Source organism: Pinus tabuliformis, chromosome 1_2, assembly GCF_031772625.1.
Source record: "Pinus tabuliformis cultivar Carrire ecotype Pingquan chromosome 1_2, CPIR1, whole genome shotgun sequence".
In the NCBI taxonomy this organism is placed as follows: Eukaryota; Viridiplantae; Streptophyta; class Pinopsida; order Pinales; family Pinaceae; genus Pinus; species Pinus tabuliformis.
In genome coordinates this window covers 805,687,899-805,707,135 of record NC_142298.1, presented here as the reverse complement: position 1 = coordinate 805,707,135, position 19,237 = coordinate 805,687,899, and the positions used below count along the sequence as shown (strand labels likewise).

The window sequence follows — 19,237 nt, the reverse complement described above, 5'->3', positions numbered from 1 at the left end:
AGTCAAATCAAGAGACATCTTCCATGCATGATAATCAGACTTATCATGAAGCTTATCATCAGACTTGAAGTAGGATGTGGAGGCCATTGAGACTTGTTCTTGATCAGTGATTGCTCTTCACTCTTGCTTGGGCTTTGTCTTCACCTTAGCTTTGATACCATGTTAATTTTAGGATAACAATGGTATGTTTTTTGCTTAGAGCAATTTTACTTCAATTTTCTTTATTAGCCCAATATCATATCTAGTATGGCAATCACATCAACATGATAGTAAAATGTAGATAGAACATAAACAATAACAGTAGAAGACAAGCCAACACATGAAGCCACAAGATATGGCACCAGCTAGGGACAAACCCCAATGCGGGGAAACCCTTGATCAATTCTTATTATAATTCTTCAAAAAGTTCAGCAGAGAGAGACAGAGTACAATTTACAATATTCACTTGCCCAAACTGATCAGTGAAAACAACAGAAACATAAAGCCTTAACCAGAAAGTCAATGTTGGTCAATAGGGCTAAAATTGACCTCCAAACAGCTCGGTCAACCTTGGTCAACTCGGCCTCAAACAAGATAATGCAGTCCAAAACAGTCCAAAAATAACCAGTCAAATATGGTCAACAAAAGTCAACGCAACAACTTGAATTAGGGCAGTCAACGTTGGTCAACGTAGGGGTCAAACTACCTCGGTTTTTGTGCCTAGAACAATGACCTACCCGAACAAAAGTCTCCCTCACAAAACCAAAGTCAAACAATGTCAATGCTGGTCAAAGTCAACCTCCTGAAATTTCGGTCAAATCTAGTCAATGCAGCAACTAGAAAAGACAATCTTCCTTTCGCACATGTGGAGAGAGAGAGGCCCAAAAATCTGTACCCAATAAAGATGAGAGAGAGAAAGATGAATGAGATGAGATGCCAAAATGAGGAGGAGGCACCTTGTATTTATATGCAACATTGAAGGTTGGAGGAGGCTAATTTGATGGCTGGCCGACTTTGACAATTTGTCCATAATCAAAATAAATTGATAACTTCATTTGTACATGTAAGAATGGGGTGATCTTTAGATCAATCCTACACCTCTAGGAAAGAGGAATCCAAGAAAAATATCAGCTACCTTATAAGAGCTGTCCAAGGTGATGTTTGGCCCTAGTTGCCAAATTTAACATAACTGCTGCCCCAAAAATAATGATAAGTGCAGGCCAAAATCAAACCTTAACAGTGTCCAAAATTTGCTGTTACATGCCCAAAAATAACCTTGGGAATGACACCTTGGATCTCTCTCATAATTTATTCTCAATTGCTGATTTTCCTTGTAATTTTTGTCACATGGTGTTGGAAATGACCTTTTAATTGCTGAAAATCTGCCTTGGGAAATGTTATCACCATAATGGGAGTTTGGATAACTATACGATTATGAGCCAATGTCACTTCGCTCATATCCTTTATCACTTTGGATTGGTGCTTTTTTTTGTTTGGAAAACACATCTTATATTTACAATTAGTAAATAAAAAAGTGGAAGGGTATATACCTTTATAACCTCTTCTAAAGAGATGCTAAAGTATAAATAACAACATAGTACTCTGTGCAATCCAAAGATTGGGCATCTTTGATCAACAAAGCTCCTTTTGTCAACAACTGATGACAAACTTCGTTGTTCCACACGGGACTAAAAGCAGACAAAGAAGTAACCTCACGTTTGAAAACAAATTTATATCTAAGTTTACACAAGACAAATAGCAACACTATCTTTAGGCAATGCCAAAGCCTATTAAAAGTATCACAAACAAGAGCAAAACCATCCCCAAATAGTGCTACTCACCAATGAACCCTGCGCTGAAGAAGTATTGAGTGATAATGAACCCCAACAACACTTCGCAAATCTACACTTCCAGAAGATATGTTTGATTGTCTATGGGAATTGACAAATGGGACATAGGCTATTTGACAGATCAGTGTTGGCCAACATTCCCTTAGACAACAACCCTTGATATTTGCTAAGCCAAGCAAATGCTTTAAGCTTATAGGAAAGCCATAGCATTCAAACATTGTGCAAGTACTTACCCAGTGCTCCTTTGGGTCCTTGGATACCCAATGAGTATTAAGAACCAAATGAAAAGCTGAATACAAATGACGAGAGTCACACTACAAGAAGTAATGTCCAAAAGTCCATCACTAGTCCCTCTAGAAGTGCCTATGCATGCCATTGTTCATCTTAAATAAATCAGACTTAGGAATGAGGGCACACAACTCTAGGATTGAGAGATGGTCAATGGTAAAAAGCCCATATTCCTAATCAAGAGGCTGCTACTCTCGAGAATGCACACCAAGCTCCCATAAATCATGCTAGAAGAAGATGCCCTTTCACCTCACTATGTGTGCTTAAAAGCATGACATCTTTGTAATATAGACTCCCTACGCTCTCCAACTCCAAATTGGCTAGCAAGCTAAATCCCAATTGGCTCGACTGCCCTTGCAATGCCACCAAGCCCAAAACTTGAAAGAGGTGGGGAGTGGAAATAACATCACACAAATCAAAAGTCCCTTGAACTTTTCCAAGATTATGTATTGACATCACTTAGTGCCAGAATAGAACCTACAAAGGTGTTGAACCCTCCAGAAACCCCACTATCCACTTAACAACCAAAATGTTGCCTTGTGAAGTGACATTAATCAAACCAAGGCACCCCTTGTCTTTGGGCATAGTGTAGACATCTTAGGGAATTAGAGGCAGACCTTGCTCACCACCATACTTCGACCACAAGTATGCCCTCAAGAGTTGCTAAAGCCATCGAAATTGAGTCTTGATAAGGTACCAACAAGGGACATAATGCACATGTGATGGTTGGAGGATGCATCCAACCTTTGGCTTCCCTACAAAGGGGAGTTCCTTATCGCACCGAATATATAACTTACTCTCCAATCTCTAAAGACATCAATCCCACATAGTAATCAGTGACAACCCAAACCCAAAATGGATATGGACATACTTGATTATAACTCTTGGAAGAATATTTGACTAGGTTGTAGGAACCCACTTAGTAGGGGAATTCAATCCAATAATTCAATAAATATTTTTATATGCGTTGACCATGGCCCTTGAAGCACACAAAATGTGTCTAAGCAAGAGAGAGCCTCATCAGTAGACTGCTGATCAACATTGACAAAGAGAAGGGAGTCGTTTGCAAAATGGTTATTCACCATCTCTAAGACATCTAGGAGCAAAATACTTCTAAGTTGCCCTGCAATAAGAGTTGCTTCCAACAAATAACCCAAAGCATTTGTAGTCAAAACATATAAATAAGGAGCTGGAGGGAATTTTTGATGAATGCTCATTGAAGAGCGATCTATAGGGGCCTGTAGTTGTTAACTAAATCAAAGGCTGATGCATTAATGAAGAGAGTGTTCACCATGGCCACACATTGGGAACCAAAACTCAAGTAAGACATCTTAGAGATAGGGACCAGTGTACTCAAGTCATATGCCTTGTTGAAGTCAATCTTCAGCATAAGGTATTGTAGACTAGTCTCTTGGGCCCACTCCATGGCTTCCTAAGTTGAACCATGGTATCAAGCATGAGCCTCCCCTAAACATAGCTTGTTTGCTTTAGTTGAACCACATATCTAGCAATCGACCGAATCCTCATTGCCAAGGCCATAGCCATTATTTTATAAACAACAATAAGCAACACGAGCAACCACCAAACCTCAATTTTATACCTTGCTGCATTCTTGGGGAAGGGTTTGATCAATCCCTAATTAAGTAACTCAAAATGGTGACTAGAGGCAAATAACTTTGAGGCTAGACAACATAACATCATCACTAATGGAGTCTCACATGGCCTTGTAAAACTCACAATGTAAACGATCAAGCCTAGAGGACTTGGCATTCTGCATGAAGGTTAATGCAGTGAAAAACTCATCCCTCTAAAAGTTTCGATCTAATTTGTCACATTCACCACATGAGACCATTTGAAGGACGACTCTACAACAAGCTTCTTGAGTAGCAAGCACACTACCTATCAAATCATGAGGAGTAAAAGTAGATTGAAGATGAGAGCTAAACATACCTCGAACCTCAGAAGGATCCTTAGCTACAGAATCATTTGATCGGTGAAGACCAGGCACCTTGTTTGTCACCACGTTTTGCTTAAGGAAGTCAAAAGAAAACTTGGACCCCTCATCCCCCTCTTGGATCCATTTGAGATGAGAGCAAATTTTGGCACCTCTAGCTTTATAATCCTCACCTTGCCTTAGTTGAATATCCAATTTTGTAGCTTCCCCTTGAAGAGCAACATTGTTAATGCCTTTTTAGAGAAAAATGTGAACCTCCTCCAAACTTTATTGAGCCATCTGCAATTCCTTCCTCTTGTGAGCCATTGTCATGCCCTATCCTCTCATGAACTTAATAGTACAACATATGGTAGCCTTCCACCAAAGGTTCCACTCTTGAGTGCTTAGCGACCATGGAGAGAGGTCCAAACTTGATGAACAAGGGCTCAGAGGTCCTCTAACTCTAGATGTGACATTTTTAGTTAAAAATCGAAGACGACGATGTATAAGTTGAGTGGAGAAATCAATGTTTGAATCATAAGATGATTTGACCTAGTTATGTCCATTATGACATCCATTAGGTGAAGTTTGCTGGAAAAAGCTATCTCCTCTCAAAGGCTATAAAAATGATCCAATCAAGATTGAACTTTTTCCTTTCCTTGCTTGTAATTTGCCCAAGGGAACCAACCTCCATAGTTTAGTCCAATTCGTCTCTAGTTAAGGTAAAAAATCTCAAGCACTTCCTTGTATAGACTCCAAGCTTGTTTCTTTAAACCACTAATCATTGGACCCTTGGCCCCACTATGGTTCCCATCCTACTCGACCATATTAAAATCCCCTTCCACAATACACTCTACACTCAAAAGAGAGGAGGCCGTCCAATCCCAAAGGTGACCTCGTCAAAATCGATCTTAATGGTGTACACTACATAAAAACTAAGAACTTGATCTTGAATCATAAGAGTGACCCAAACACACCTATCCTTAAGGTCTAATCCAGAAGCAATCATGAAATTTTGTAGAGATGAAGCAAGGCTGACCACCACCCTATCTAAAGCCCCAAAAGGCCTATTCCAACATTAATTCATCTAGCTCTTAAGCTCAACTCTGGTTGACTTGACCTCTTGTAAGAAGACCACATCCAATTGGAATCATTGCAGTACACCTTTAACAAATTGCTTGTAGTTGGGAATTGTCATTTGTGACATATTCCATGACAATAAGGATAGATTCTTTCCAATAGGTGATGAAATCCTAAACTACTATATTGGTTGGCCATCGCACAACCCTTAAGCGTTCGATGATTTTGGGAGTGATTCATCCCTTATAGTATTCCATTTGCTACCAAGGACTTAGATCACTAGTTGGCTTGTCCATGTGAGTGGAGGAGGAAATCCTCTTTCACTTCTAAGATTTGACTTGCCAACGATGTTTGATCTCCATGCTAGTAGACCCATCATGCACTCTAGTTCCGTTCCTTTTAGGAACTAAAGCCCAAGGCAAGTATGGCTGCCCCACCACTAAGGATGCATTAGAAACCAATGATTGAACTCCCTAACCACTAGAAGGCTAGGAAACACTAGCTCCATCAAAGAAGAACCACTTGCACTTGAACTTGATCCACCAAAAGCCTAACTATCGAGGCCACCGTTGGGACTACCACTTTGCCTCGAGGTCATAGACGAAGCCCTTGCCCCTATGCAATGGTAAGTCGCTATTGCACCTGCATCGATACTCCCAGACTCCTTGGTCTTGGGCCTATGAAGAGGTTAGTGCTTCTTGATCCTGGTAAGCAAAGTAGACATTTAGTAGGTTGAGATACCAAGCTTTTTGTTATTTGATTCCATGAATAGTGTAGATTGAAATGAAAGGGGGAAGCATCCACTTCAATTCCACCTCCACACACACTCATGCGTTAGTTCTGAATGAATTATGTTGGTCGTCATGGATGATAACTTACCAAAATAGAGGGAAAACAAATCAACAAATAGTTGCATGTCTGTTGGAAGGATATCAAATTCTAACCAAAGAGGATAATTAGCTTGTCCACCAGCTTCTTGGTTAAAATCCGCCCTCCATCATTGAGTATAAGCAAAGGAACTAACAATGTTCCAAGTATCATGTTGTAACACTTGGCGAGTTGCAACATTTGAGTTAAACATAAGGTGAACACATTTCAAACCCAAACCGCAATAACAGTTTAAGGATATACCCTTGGGTTCTAGCTCAATAGATACTCGCAATTGAAAGCATCTTTATTCGACATGTGACATAAAAAGAACAAAATGACTCCTCGAGTCTCCAAATGCATGTGATCCTAATACTCCTTGTTGTTAGTAAGGAAGATGTTGAAGTTATTAGGATCTGGTGGGGGTGGAGCATTGGTATGAATAGACGACAAAGTGTGGATCTTGGTTTCCATGGACATGGGCACCACATGAGGTTGCACTAGAATCTTACTAAAGCATGGCTTTCCTTTACTCATCATCGAGTTGTCCCTTGCAACCACCAAATTATTGTCTTGATTCGACACTATAAGCCCTAGACCCCCAACCTACTTAGTTGCACCCTCTAGGCATAAAGGCTTGTCTACAAGCATAGGGATAACCATGATATGATAATCTTCTCTCAAGATGATCACAAGCACACCCCCTTGGCATATTCATCTCCTTCTACAAAGGGAGCAGAAAACCCTTCTTGACACTTAAGAACTTGGCATTCAAGGAGTGCATTGTTGCTTGGGACACCACCCTCACTCTTTAACGAATTTAGAGGAATGCAATTAGGGGGGAAATGTCCATTTAATGGCTTTGATGTTAGTACTTATTATCAAACCTAGGAATTTGAGGACACCCATTATCACCTAAGGCATGTTTTGGAGATTTCACATCCCCATTTGTGTTGCAAACCCTTGTTACTAGATTGATCCAGTAGAGATCCCTATTTTCATATGCCTGAATCCGTACCAATATGGATCACATCTATACAATACAACTACGAGTCTCCTCTTCATTGAATAGGATTTAGTGCATGATGTTGGTGTAAAAGAAAAAAGGGAATATAACCATTGTGAGTCATAGCATTGAAGGGAATATAACCTTTGTGAGTCATACCATTGAAGGGAATATAACCTTTGTGTCCAAAGGTTCAACCCAAATTTTGCCAAAATGGCCTCGGCACTTCAATAATTATTTTAGACACATCGTTAGGGATTAGCCCAACAAGTTTAGTGATGGTTTGTTGGTTTGAGGGATTAGCACAACAAACTCAGTGACAGTTGATCTGTTTGAGGGAAGCAAAATATGCTCATGTGTCAAACAAGAATGCACCGCCGAGTCCCATAGGTCCTACCAAAAGAAGATGCTCCTCTTACTTAGATGAGATGTTTGGAAATGCTTTATAACACAAGAACCCTATAACCTCCAGGTCTAACTAGGACATCACACAAAATCCCAGGCTGCTCTACTACCATCTATATTCCAACTTAACAAACCTTCCATTGTTTGCCAAGCTGTCCCTATATGCCTAAGAATAAACAATCTTGCAACTTGGAATAGGTCAGGGTGTAAATAATGTTGCATAAACCAAAACCCCCCTGAATCTTGCCAGCATGTTGAGTGGTGAGCGATTGATGACACAACCTCTACCATGGAGTGGCCCCCTCCAAGCAATGCGCCACCCATTTAGCGGCAAGGATGTTTCCTTATGTAGCCACATTAATCAATCTTAGCCCCCCCCTCATCCTTGTGCATGATGCATTCCATGGGACCATTAAAAGGCTCCTCTTTCCAACATACTTCAACCATTGGTAATATCACAAAATTTGCTCCAAGCATTGAAATTCAGCTTGTCTTGGCAACCAATAGGAGACATTGTAGATGTGAGAAGCTTGAAGAATTTTCCCAACCACAATGAGTTTACCAACAAACACAAAGTCTTTATAAGTCCATAAGTGAAGCTTGTTTTGAAGCTGAAGACATCAATCTCACATGGCAACAAGTGAGAGGCCCACTCCAACAGTGATGCATAATGACCCTCAGTTGAGCATCAGTCCAACTTGTGGTTAGTCTAAGGGAAGCAAAGAATGCTTGCATGTCAAAGTATGCCAAGACTTCTAAGAATGTGCCACTAAATGCCATAGGGCATGCCAAAAGAAGATTTCCTTCTTACTTGGACAATAGGCTTGGAAATGCATGAGCTTTGCAATACAAGAACGTTATAACCTCTAGATCCAAATAGGTTGTGTCAAATACTAAACTACTCTACTATCATTCCTATCACATCTTTTGCAATCCCACTATTGTCTTCTAAGTTGTCCATATACTATTGAGGATAAATGAACATTGCATCATCCATTTAGCATGATACACATGATACACATGTCCGATGGGACTATTGGAAGGTTTCTATCTCCACCGTATTTCAACCATTGGTAAGATTGGAAAATCTGTTCCAAGTGTGGAACTGATATTCACTTGGCAAGCAATAGGAGGCTTAGTAGAGGTGAGAAGGTTGAAGAATTTTCCAAACCATAGTTAGTTTCCCAGCAAATACAAAGTCTATAGCTAAAAGTGGAACTTGTTTTGAAGCTATGCTACAAGAAATGGCCCCAAGGTTGGTATACTAGTATTGGAAATACCTTGAAATGTCGAAACATCAACAAAATGTGATTGAAATGCCAATATGCCTTTTCTTGATTTGGAAATGCTTTCAAAATGCCACTGAAACATTTCAATGGTGTTCCGTGTCAAATTTGCCCCATTTCTGTGACTTTCGGCCCAAATCTGCCCCATTTCTGCGATTGTTTTTGCTTGTGCAGGGTCACTCAAGCGTCCAAGAAGGTTGTGGGGCCCTTCTTGTTGAAGGTTGTAACTGGGTTTGGTATTCATAATTGTCATTATCATTATGTATTCATATATTTTATGTAAAAGCAAAAAGAAAGAAAAATAAATTTTATTTTTCAAGCACAAGGTTCATGCTCAAGTCAAATTATTATTTTAGACAAGCATGCTCTTCATGCTTCTAGGATTTATTGAGTCAAAGTCCTATTTGGACCTATTGTAAAGTGAAAGAGAAAGAAAATTTCAAATTGTAACTTGGGTCAAAACTGCCTCTAGATGTCAAGTCATTTGGACACACAATTGACATGATTGGTTGTGAAATTTCGCAAAATAAAGGAAGGCCGAAGTTTGAAATTGAAGAATTTCTTTTCTTGAAGTTAGATTTGTGGAAGTTTTGCCTTATCATATCTATTGTTGAAGATTTGTTGCTGGTCTCTTGCTGTTGATGAATTCACTATGAGGAAGAAGGTTGGAGTCTTTATGGTCATGGGTCTTGGATATCTCACTTTGATTTGATTCTATAAGAAGATAAATTTTCTGGGTTTTCCCCTTGGAGGGGTTTTGCCTTGGTTTGGAGCCTATATCTTGTGTTCATTGTTTTCTTGTGATCTTCATGTTTATGCTTTTGATAATTGTTTGACGAAAAGATCATAATAAAGATTAAAAGGAAGCCAACAACATTTACAAACAATTATCAAAGAAGAGGAATCACCCTAAATCATAAGCCTCTAGATTTCTGAACACTTCTATGATGAAAACAAATTCTATTTGACAACTAAAATTTATCTCTAATCACTCCACAAACTAATTTATCTCTAATCAATCCATGCTCTAGTTCTGCCAAACAAGCATCTTCTTCTATTTTTGTTAATGAGGATGAGGATGAGGATTATTAGGATATGTAATTGTACTTATCTTCAGTTCATGCTTTATTTCTTTTTCAACACATATATCCACGTATAAGGGCTAATTTTGGACGCTTAGTCATATGTATAAAGGCTGATTTTGAATCTTGGATGTATAACATCATCTATAAAGGATAATTTTGGATTTTGCATAATGTAATCATATGTGAGAGTTAATAGAGACTAGGTCTTCATTCCAAAATGTTATTTGTGTGTTTAATTCCTTTTTTCTTCCAAGATAAAGTGTTATTAACTTATATATATATATATATATATATATATATATATATATATATACAAACACACATATACATGTGTGTGTTTCATTATATATATATATATATATATATATATATATATATAATGAAACACACACATGTATATGTGTGTTTGTTTCATTCTTTTTTTCTTGCAACATAATGTGTTATTATCTTGTTGGTAAAATATATATATATATATATATATATTCTTTTTTTCTTGCAACATAATGTGTTATTATCTTGTTTGTAAAAAAATTATCTATATATATATATATGAGAGTGATCCGTTTCGTTCAAGGTTCACTCAGCCTCTCTAGATTGATAGTTGTAGTATAGAACCTAGTCCTAAAGGTCATTGAGTGGTAAAATAATGATGTTTGATGCCCATTATATTTGATATGAGGGCATGTGATTTAAGGTTGTAACATAGTAAGTACCATAGTCCTGATAGGCACAAATGAGTTACCAAAGGGAGTAGAGTTGAATGCTTAGCAGATAAGGGAGCTTTATTCACTCCATCTCCTACTTCTAGGACCAAAGCCAAAGAAAGGACCAAACTTTCCGGTTTCAGAAGCAATTGAAGTTTACTTAGTTTTAGTTGTAAATCGAGATCGGGATAAAGCAACATAGGATCCTCCTCAAATTGGTACTGTTGTTAGATGGCGGAAAAAGAAACCACTAGTACTAAGTGCTTAGTAGATAGGGTGAGGTAGCATATCTATATCTATATAATTTTTTACAAACAAGTTAATAACACATAATGTTTCAAGAAAAAAAGAATGAAACACACACCTGTGTGTGTGTGTGTGTGTGTGTGTTTCATTCTTTTTTTTCTTGCAAGATAATGTGGTATTAACTTGTTTGTAAAATATATATATATATATATATATATATATATATATATATATATATATATATATATATAAAATTGTATTTCATTAGGAAAATGATACAAAATTGCATTCTGTCGATGCATTCCCCGAATGCATTCTACAAGTGAGGATTGAGTTCTGTGTACTTGAGGTGTTTTAAACACCTCCTAGAGAGAAAAATATATGCTAACAAAATAAAAACAAAAGTCTACCTTAGGGCAACGATACATACATAAATATAAGACCTCAAAGGCCTTTCATCCAGAGTCTGACAAAAAAATGATATATCAAAACTGTTGACTGTGCAAAATGTCTATGAAAGGGCGATGGTAGAATTCAAAGATTTCAGCTTCCTTTGTTTCCTTTATTAACCACTACCCAAAATCCTTCCTAAGGCCTTCTTTAGAAAGTTGATCTGCAATTTGGTTCCTCTCCCTATAGACATGCCTGCAAAATATTATCAAAAGTAGCTCTAATACATTGCAGTGCCTTAACTAATGGAAACAAAAGTTGGTTGTGACACCGTTGGACTCCGAAAACCCAATTAATCCCAAGTATGGAGTCCCCCAAAACTTGAAGAGATACACATCCTTGTTCTTTTGCAAAGAGCAGTAAAAACTTAAGAGCCATAAGTTCTGCAAAATTATTTGAACCATGTCCCAGATCCATATCCATTCAGAAATAATGAGAATCAGAAAAGTAGAGGACAACCCCTCCCCCACAACATCATAAAAAAGCCTAGGGGACATTTTTGTCAATCTCTTCCTCAATGATTATTTTCGGGTCACAAACCTGGGATTTTTTTGGAAGATTTGCAAATATTGCAAGGCTTTGAGAAGTAGTATGATTTGGACAAGAATGGGAGTTTTGAAAGATTCCTCTGTTCCTTGCAAGCCATATGCCCCAACATGAAATCAAAGACACTGCTATGTAATTTCTCAATGCACTATTACCTGGCAACATATTGCTTCTAGACCAGGAGGACAAAAAAGAAAGTTGTGTTATGCACATATCCCAAACTTACTTCGTGAAAGGACATTCAATGAAAAGTTGTTGAACAAACTCAGAATTTGCCTTGCATAGATTACACCATCTAGGACCTTCATAATTCCTTTTTTGCAAGTTGTCTCAGGTTAGGACCTTATTTTTTTAGCAGACACGATATAAAGAGCTAGGATTTGGCTGGGCATTTGATTTGCCACAATGGTTTCCACCGCTAGTTCGGTTCTTCTTCCATTCTGTCAACAATAAGGTGAAGATAGCCTGTCTTGGGAGTGTAGACACCGAAGGGGGAATGGGCCTAGACCAATTCATCTGCTCTCATTTGTTAACCAAACATGGGCCACGTTCAAAGCTATTGTATATGCCCTCCACTCATTTTCAAGAACTGCCTCAATACTCAACTGCTCGGTCGTTTTCCATCCCTGTGCCTAGATGGTAGTGGTTCCCTGATTAGCAGCCAAATTGAGAGTAAAAGTGCCATCTCTGTTTAGGAAGTCGATAAGACTTTGTGATAACCTAAATTCTGAACCACCACAATTTGACCATGGATCAGTACCCATCCTCAACTTCTGCCCATTCCAAACATGCCACTCAAGCCCTTCTTCTATAAGGGGGAAGGAAGCAATCATTGCTTTCTAGGTAGTTGACATATTGTTCCTACCCTCGGATGGAAGTCTCAACCACTCTTCAATGGAATAAGGATGGATATATTTAGAGTGAACTACATCAATCCAATGATTGTGAGTAGTTAGGAAGTGCCAACCAGTCTTTGCCGCTAAGGCTTTTGCAAATAGAGGTAAATTTTGAGGCCCCATCCACCCCATGCTTTAGGAACTGTGATTTTATCCCACTTTACCCAAGGCATAACAAAATGATCCTTAGACCCTTCCCAAAGGAATCTTAGGCACACCTTTCACATCTTCTCCAGAATTCCCTTTGGGACCCATGTGAGGGTCATCTAGTAGATAAGGATTGCTTCCAAGATTGATTTAATGAGCACCAGTCTCCCTGCTCAAGATAACCATCTCACACTCCAAGATTTCAATCACTTTTCAAGTTTTGCTAATAACCAAAACCAATTCTCTTTCTTGTAATCATTAGGTTTCAAATGGAAACCCAAATACTTTAAACCATTATCAAAAGGAGTGGAATTAAAAGACAACAAGTTTTGAGCGAACTGGAGCTCCATCTCATCCAACATATGACTCATCAAAGATGATTTTGCAATATTTATTTCCATTCCTGTGGCTCTTTTGAATAAGGACAAAGCTTGTTGTAGAAAATCCAATGTTCTTCTCAATCCATCACATAAAACCGAGATGTTGTTGACAAACAATAAATGAGTGATTACTAGATTCCTAGCCACCACAATGCCTCAAAACAACCCTGTCTGCCTGGCATCTGATAGTAGCCGACTGAGACTTTCAGCCACAAGGAAAATCAATAAGGGAGAAAGGGGGCATCTTTAGCGCAACCCTATTTGAGCATGAAAGAAAGGGGAAGCAAAGCCATTGATTAGAACAACAAAGGAAGTAGAAGAGAGACAACTCATGACCAAGGTGATGAAAGGCGCCTCAAAACCTATATGTGTTAAAAGGAGGTAGAGATAGATCTAGCTGACACGATCATAAGCTTTTGAAAGGTGGATCTTCAGAATGATACCTTTAAGCTTCTTTGTTTTAAGACTATGAAGGCCTTCCTGTGCCACCTCGATTGCCTCATGAATCTGACGACCTTCCAAAAAACCAAATTGTTCCTTGGAAATGTCTCTCGAGAAAATAGGTTTTATTCGTCAAGCATTGATTTTTGCAATGATCTTATAAATGCAATTGCAAAGAGAGATAGGCTTGAAGTCATTAAAGGAGTCAGGATTGTCCTTTCGATTCAATGCAATAAAATTAGTATTGAGAGAGGCAAGCACCCTCCTTGTTTGCTTGGATTCCTCCACTACCTTCCATAGATCGTTCCTCAGTAAATCGTAGAGGCCCTAGAAGAACTCCATTGACCATCCATTTGGCCTTGGGCTCTTGTCCTTTTGGAAACTGTGGAGAACCGCTTGTAATTCGTCCTTAGAAACTTCCTCCATTAAACTTTTATTGTCCTCTTCCTCAACAAATCTAGGGAAGAATTGGGCCAACTTGATTACCTCACAATGGACACTCTGGCGTCAACCTTGAAAAGGTTTCCAAAGTGTTTCTTACCCAAATTTTCCAGCTCCTCAAAGGTGGAGGCAAAACCACCTTCTTGATTATCTAATTTCCAAATGGTGTTGGTCATTTTCCTCCCCTTCACATAGGGCTGGAAGAATTTTGTGTTTTCGTCCCCCGCATCCAACCAAATGGCTCTTCTCTTGAGCCTCCAAGAAACTTCTTTTTCCTCCAATAATTTCCTTCTCTGAGCTTCAAGAAGAAGAAACCTAACCTTTGAATCATCATTGAGGTACCCCCGTCCTCAGATTTTCCCAAGTCCTTTAATCCCCTCTCAATATCCTTAAGTTTATGATCGTCACATTTTCCCTTGAGAGCAACCTAGTTAATCATGGCCTTTTTAACTTGGGCAATGTTCTTAGCAAATCGAACTCTCATAGAGAGCCCAAACTCAGGATCAAAAGGAACATAGGGAGATTTCACTAGGTCTAAGTGTTCTTATTCTTTAAGCTACAATGTGTTAAATTTGAAGGGGCTCACCGGTTTTTTCCCCATCCCTCTAATTTCCAAGAATATAGGGTAATGATCAGATTCACCCCCATATTCGACCCATTGCCGCGTTAAAAGCATCTTCCACTAAAGATTCGGCAGAAAAGAAACGATTGTCTTTTGGCTACTTTGGCATCCCCTGTTCCATGATTTCTTCAAGTTGGACATAATTTTATCATTTCCACATCTATCAATTTTTTATCAAGAAAAAGATGCTTGAAAAAGTCTGTAAGGGGGTCAGGTCTTGCTTCGGAGCCCCATACCTCAACCACCCCTAGGGAGAAGTTGAGATCCCCTCCCAAAATCAAGTTCTTGAAGGAGAGCAGATGTTTCTGGAGAAGGGATTCCCATAAAGGAGGTTGTGCCTAGAATGACAAATATATGTTGACCACCCTAAATTCCATATCTAGTTCTGAATCAATAAAGTCATACCCAACGCCATCTCCATCCCCCATTGGTTTAAAACTTTGATTTGTCGGCAGTTCCATCCAATGGCTAGACCACCCGATCACCGCAGACGTCTGAACAAAAAACCTCCATCCTATTAAGAATTCCTCTGATACGTTTGTAACTAGGGCCCAGTCCCCTAAGGTTTCTTGAAGTAAAAGAATGACAAGGGAGAATAAATCCACAACCCTTCGCAAGGCCAATTTTTTAGAGGGTTTGGCTAGTCCCATACAATTGAAGGATTGGATAATGATAGGGGCACCCCACCTAGGGCCTTCGTTGCTCTAAGTGTCCCAATGATGGATTTGTGCTTCCTAGAAGTGACATCCAGATGAGCTTGGATTGGTCTTTTGCAAAGTGAGATTTTCTATTCCTCCGTTTCCACTTAGAGATTGGACAGGGATTTTCCAAGTCTAAGAGAGGGAGGGTTCATTGAGCTTTGAGCTGGCCTCGAACAAAGAAAATATCTAGAAGATGAGTCCGAGTAAACAAAATTATGGCTTTCTCTGATTGAAACAATAGTCGATGAGGTAGTCAATGAAGTCGAGGGGTAAATATATAGGGAAGAGGAGGAAAGGGGAATGTCTTGAGAAGAAGAAATGTCGGTGTCACAACTAGATGAGCAGTTCCATCCTTTTCCCAAATCAACAAATGAATCAACTAAAGATGATAAAGGAGTCGCAACAGGAAAAAAACCCGACACTGACACTTCCAACAGAGTAGGTGTTGCCAAAATGCGGGGTGGAGGGGGCAACTCAGAGCTCTTTTCCTCCTCGTGGCGACCCAACGCATCATCACGAACGATGGAACTTGTAAAGGGGCAGACTATCTCTTCTTGTTGACTGGTAGGCTCGTCTTCCTCTTCTCCAATTGAATCCTCCCGAGGGAGACTTTGTTTTTTGGAGAGAGGGTCGTCCTTGATCCCTTTGTGCCCATGGAAAGGAAGGGAGCAATCCTTCACGATGTGCCTAGTCTTATTGCACCGCCTCCATCGAAAAGGGATCCCCTCATAATCCAAAATCTGAAGGTGAGAGTAATTTGGCCTCACAATTTCCAGCTTTGCCACCAATCCTTCGCTTGTGTCAATATTAACCAGTATATGGGCAACTGTCATAATCCCTGTCAAACGGAATGACATGTCTACATCAAAAAATTCTCCCAAATAATTCCCGATTTCTCTGAAAGCCTCCCAAGACCAGAATTGCATGGGAAAACGCTAGAAAATGATCGTAGTGACATTTCCAAATTTCATGCAACTTAGTTGTGAAGCTGTTGAAGACTTCAATCCCACATAACAACAAGGGAGAGGCCCACTCCAAAACATATTTCAAGATACCACACAAATCCTTGGTTGCTCATAAGTTCAGGGTTTGGGGACCCATCAAAGTAGACTATCTATTTTGGCTGACCAAAAGTTTGTCTTATGATCACTAACCACCACACACAAAGATGCACATAAAGGATCCAGACATGCTTGAGCACTTTCTACAAAGTCTTTGGCTGCTTGAAAAAATTTGAGTCGTGTGAAGTGATTATTAACCATCTTTGACCCATCATGAAGCAAAATGCAGCAGCAAAGGGGTTAACAATGAGCTACATTCCCTCTTTTGACTCAAATAACCAACCTCCCCACACATGCGAGCCTCAAGATTGAGGGTTTGAACCTTGTGTAGTGCTTTTGGACTAAACTAAATCGTTTTTGTTGATGTTTGTAGCTCGTGCAGGTACTTCTGCGGAAGTCAACTAATTAACCCTTGAGAATTACTTTAATTATTAAAGTAATTAACTTTTATAAGATAAAGTGAGTTAGTCTAATGAAATGCAAAGGTTATTTGCATTTGTGAATTAGATGAATCTCAATCGTTGATCTCAAGTGAGGTGAGATCTATTCTCAACCTTCAATCACTTTGGAGATTAGGGTTGTGGATTCAATCAATGACTCAAACTTATGAAAGGAATGCTAAGTGAAAGGAGAAGACGAAAGAGACACCTCAGTCGCCACAAGACATTGAGAGGAGGACATCTCAGTGATTCGATGGAGAAGGACTTCCATTCAAGTATGTAGGGTAACGGGTTTGAGGAAGGTGTAAGGGGTAGCAAGGGAGATTCAGATCAGCCATGCAAGATTGAAGGACAGATCTAAGGTTTGATCAGTTGGATCAGTTCCAGGTTCTTGTTGTATGTATTTTCTTTAGTTGCCCATTATCCTAGGAAGGGAGCCCTTGTAAGTTTTTAAGTTATTTGAATGGAGAACTGATTTGAAAGGCATAAATCTTTGCGTGCATGTGATTGTGAGGTTGATGTTTAATTTTTCTTCCGCTGTTATAATTGTTAAAATCCTAGCCGTTCTTTTATTCAGTAGATCTGTGCTATATAAGCAATTGTTACAGTAAGGAAATCTGCTAGGTAATAAATTGCCTGGTTGCTAGGGTCAAAATTAACGGTTTTCAACCAAATAATTCGGTTGAATGTAAATATTGTTGAATTTTGGACTTTGGCCTCATTCGGCTGAGTTTGCTAGTTTGGTAATCATGATTAGAATGGCCATATCAAAAGGGAAAGTTAAGGATGTTGTTGAACATCTAGCTTGCTACTTTTTTATGTCCAATGTAAAGAAACATGCTGCCGGGTCCTCTCTATGATGTGTTATCTTTTTAGGTTGATGCCTTGCTTTTATACTTTGCAAAATGGAGGACAAGAACCAACATGCTTCGTTTCTGACAATTTAAGTTTTTTTCTTCCTCATGTATCTATTAATATAGTATGCTGTACATTTTTTCTAAATAAATAGAAAACGAAACATGTTATATGTATATCATATGCTTATAGTTAGATCCTTTCTCCATACACAATTTGCTTGATCCATGGAACATTTAATTCAAGGCACTCTGTTATTCTTTAAATTGCTGTCAGATACAAGACAATTGCAAGAGGAGCTTTATAATGAGTTAAGAGGACGGATCCAGGAAGCTGATATGACTGTTCCTCTTCGCAAAGGAACTTATTTTTACTACGAAAAAACATTAGAGGGAAAGCAATACAAACAACACTGTAGACGGCTTATTGTTGAGGGTGAAGGGCCTGGGTCAGTTAATGAAGTAATGAAGACAGGACCTGATGAGCCTGTGGAGGAGATTTTATTTGATGAAAATGTGGAGGCTGAGAAACATGAGTATTATCAGATTGGAGCATTCAAGGTACTACTGTTATACACATTTGTCAATTCCTATCCACATAGGAAGATTATTTTGGTTCGTCATCCCACTTTGGTTCCTTTTCAGGTGAGCCCAAATCACAAGATGATTGCATATGCAGAGGACACTAAAGGTGATGAAATCTACACTGTTTATGTCATTGATGCACAAAACGGAGAATTGATTGGCAGTCCGTTAATGGGAATTACCGATTATTTGGAATGGGCTGACAGTGAGACACTTGTGTACATTACTATGGATGATATACATCGACCCTTTAAGGTTAATATTTCTATACAATGTATTTGCTTGTAATTTATATATAAAAAATTGGAAAGTTGGTATGTTTGAATAAATTGTTTTACAAAGTTTGTGTTAAGCATCGATTTGAAGTAATGTTAAAGTCAGATTTACAAAATCATTTTGAGGTAAGGGTTAAATAAGCATGATATCTGCCTCTTTGATCTCCCCAGAGAATTGATATCAGCATATGAGATTCAAGATACTGATAAAAATGTGAATGAGCTTAGCAGCTTGTAAGTTGCTGAGTTCTGTCAAATAGCCAGTGCAATTGTCATAATAAGTTATTTGCAGCAGTCTATTTTTTCCTTACTTTCAGTGTATCCCCCTTTCATGAGTTCAGTGTCGGCATTTAGAACTGTCGATAGTGTAATACCTTTTCAGTTTGCTTGTGAAAATCCTCTAGTCTGTTGTTAACTAGCGAGTAAAATAACATAATTAAATTCCCTTCATTCTTAGTTTGTCGACTTCTATTTCTCCCCTCCTTTGCTTGTAGTTACTTACTTGTTAGGTGCCTGAGTAAAATTTTGTAAACTTAGAAAAATCACTGGTTTTTCACAATATCACAATCATGTTTTTGGTTGGTTCAGCCTTAGGATGTGACGCTATGGTAGATGTTGACACTGATTTTATGTGCATATTTCATTATGTAAAACTTCAACCCAAGTATG

The 19,237-nt window shown here is 38.8% G+C and overlaps 1 protein-coding gene across 2 annotated transcripts in view; it reads left to right on the top strand.

The window, feature by feature from the left end:
• Positions 1-19,237, top strand: part of LOC149208346 (uncharacterized) — a 386,202-nt gene that overhangs the window by 80,233 nt on the left and 286,732 nt on the right. For both annotated transcript variants that reach the window (XR_016252738.1, XM_089396020.1), the window contains exons 2-3: positions 17,986-18,269; positions 18,354-18,548. Coding sequence is in view for 1 of the 2 variants with exons in the window: in XM_089396020.1 (XP_089252146.1) it covers positions 17,986-18,269; positions 18,354-18,548 (479 nt within the window). In the remaining variant the exon portion in view is untranslated. The remainder of the gene's footprint in view (positions 1-17,985; positions 18,270-18,353; positions 18,549-19,237) is intronic.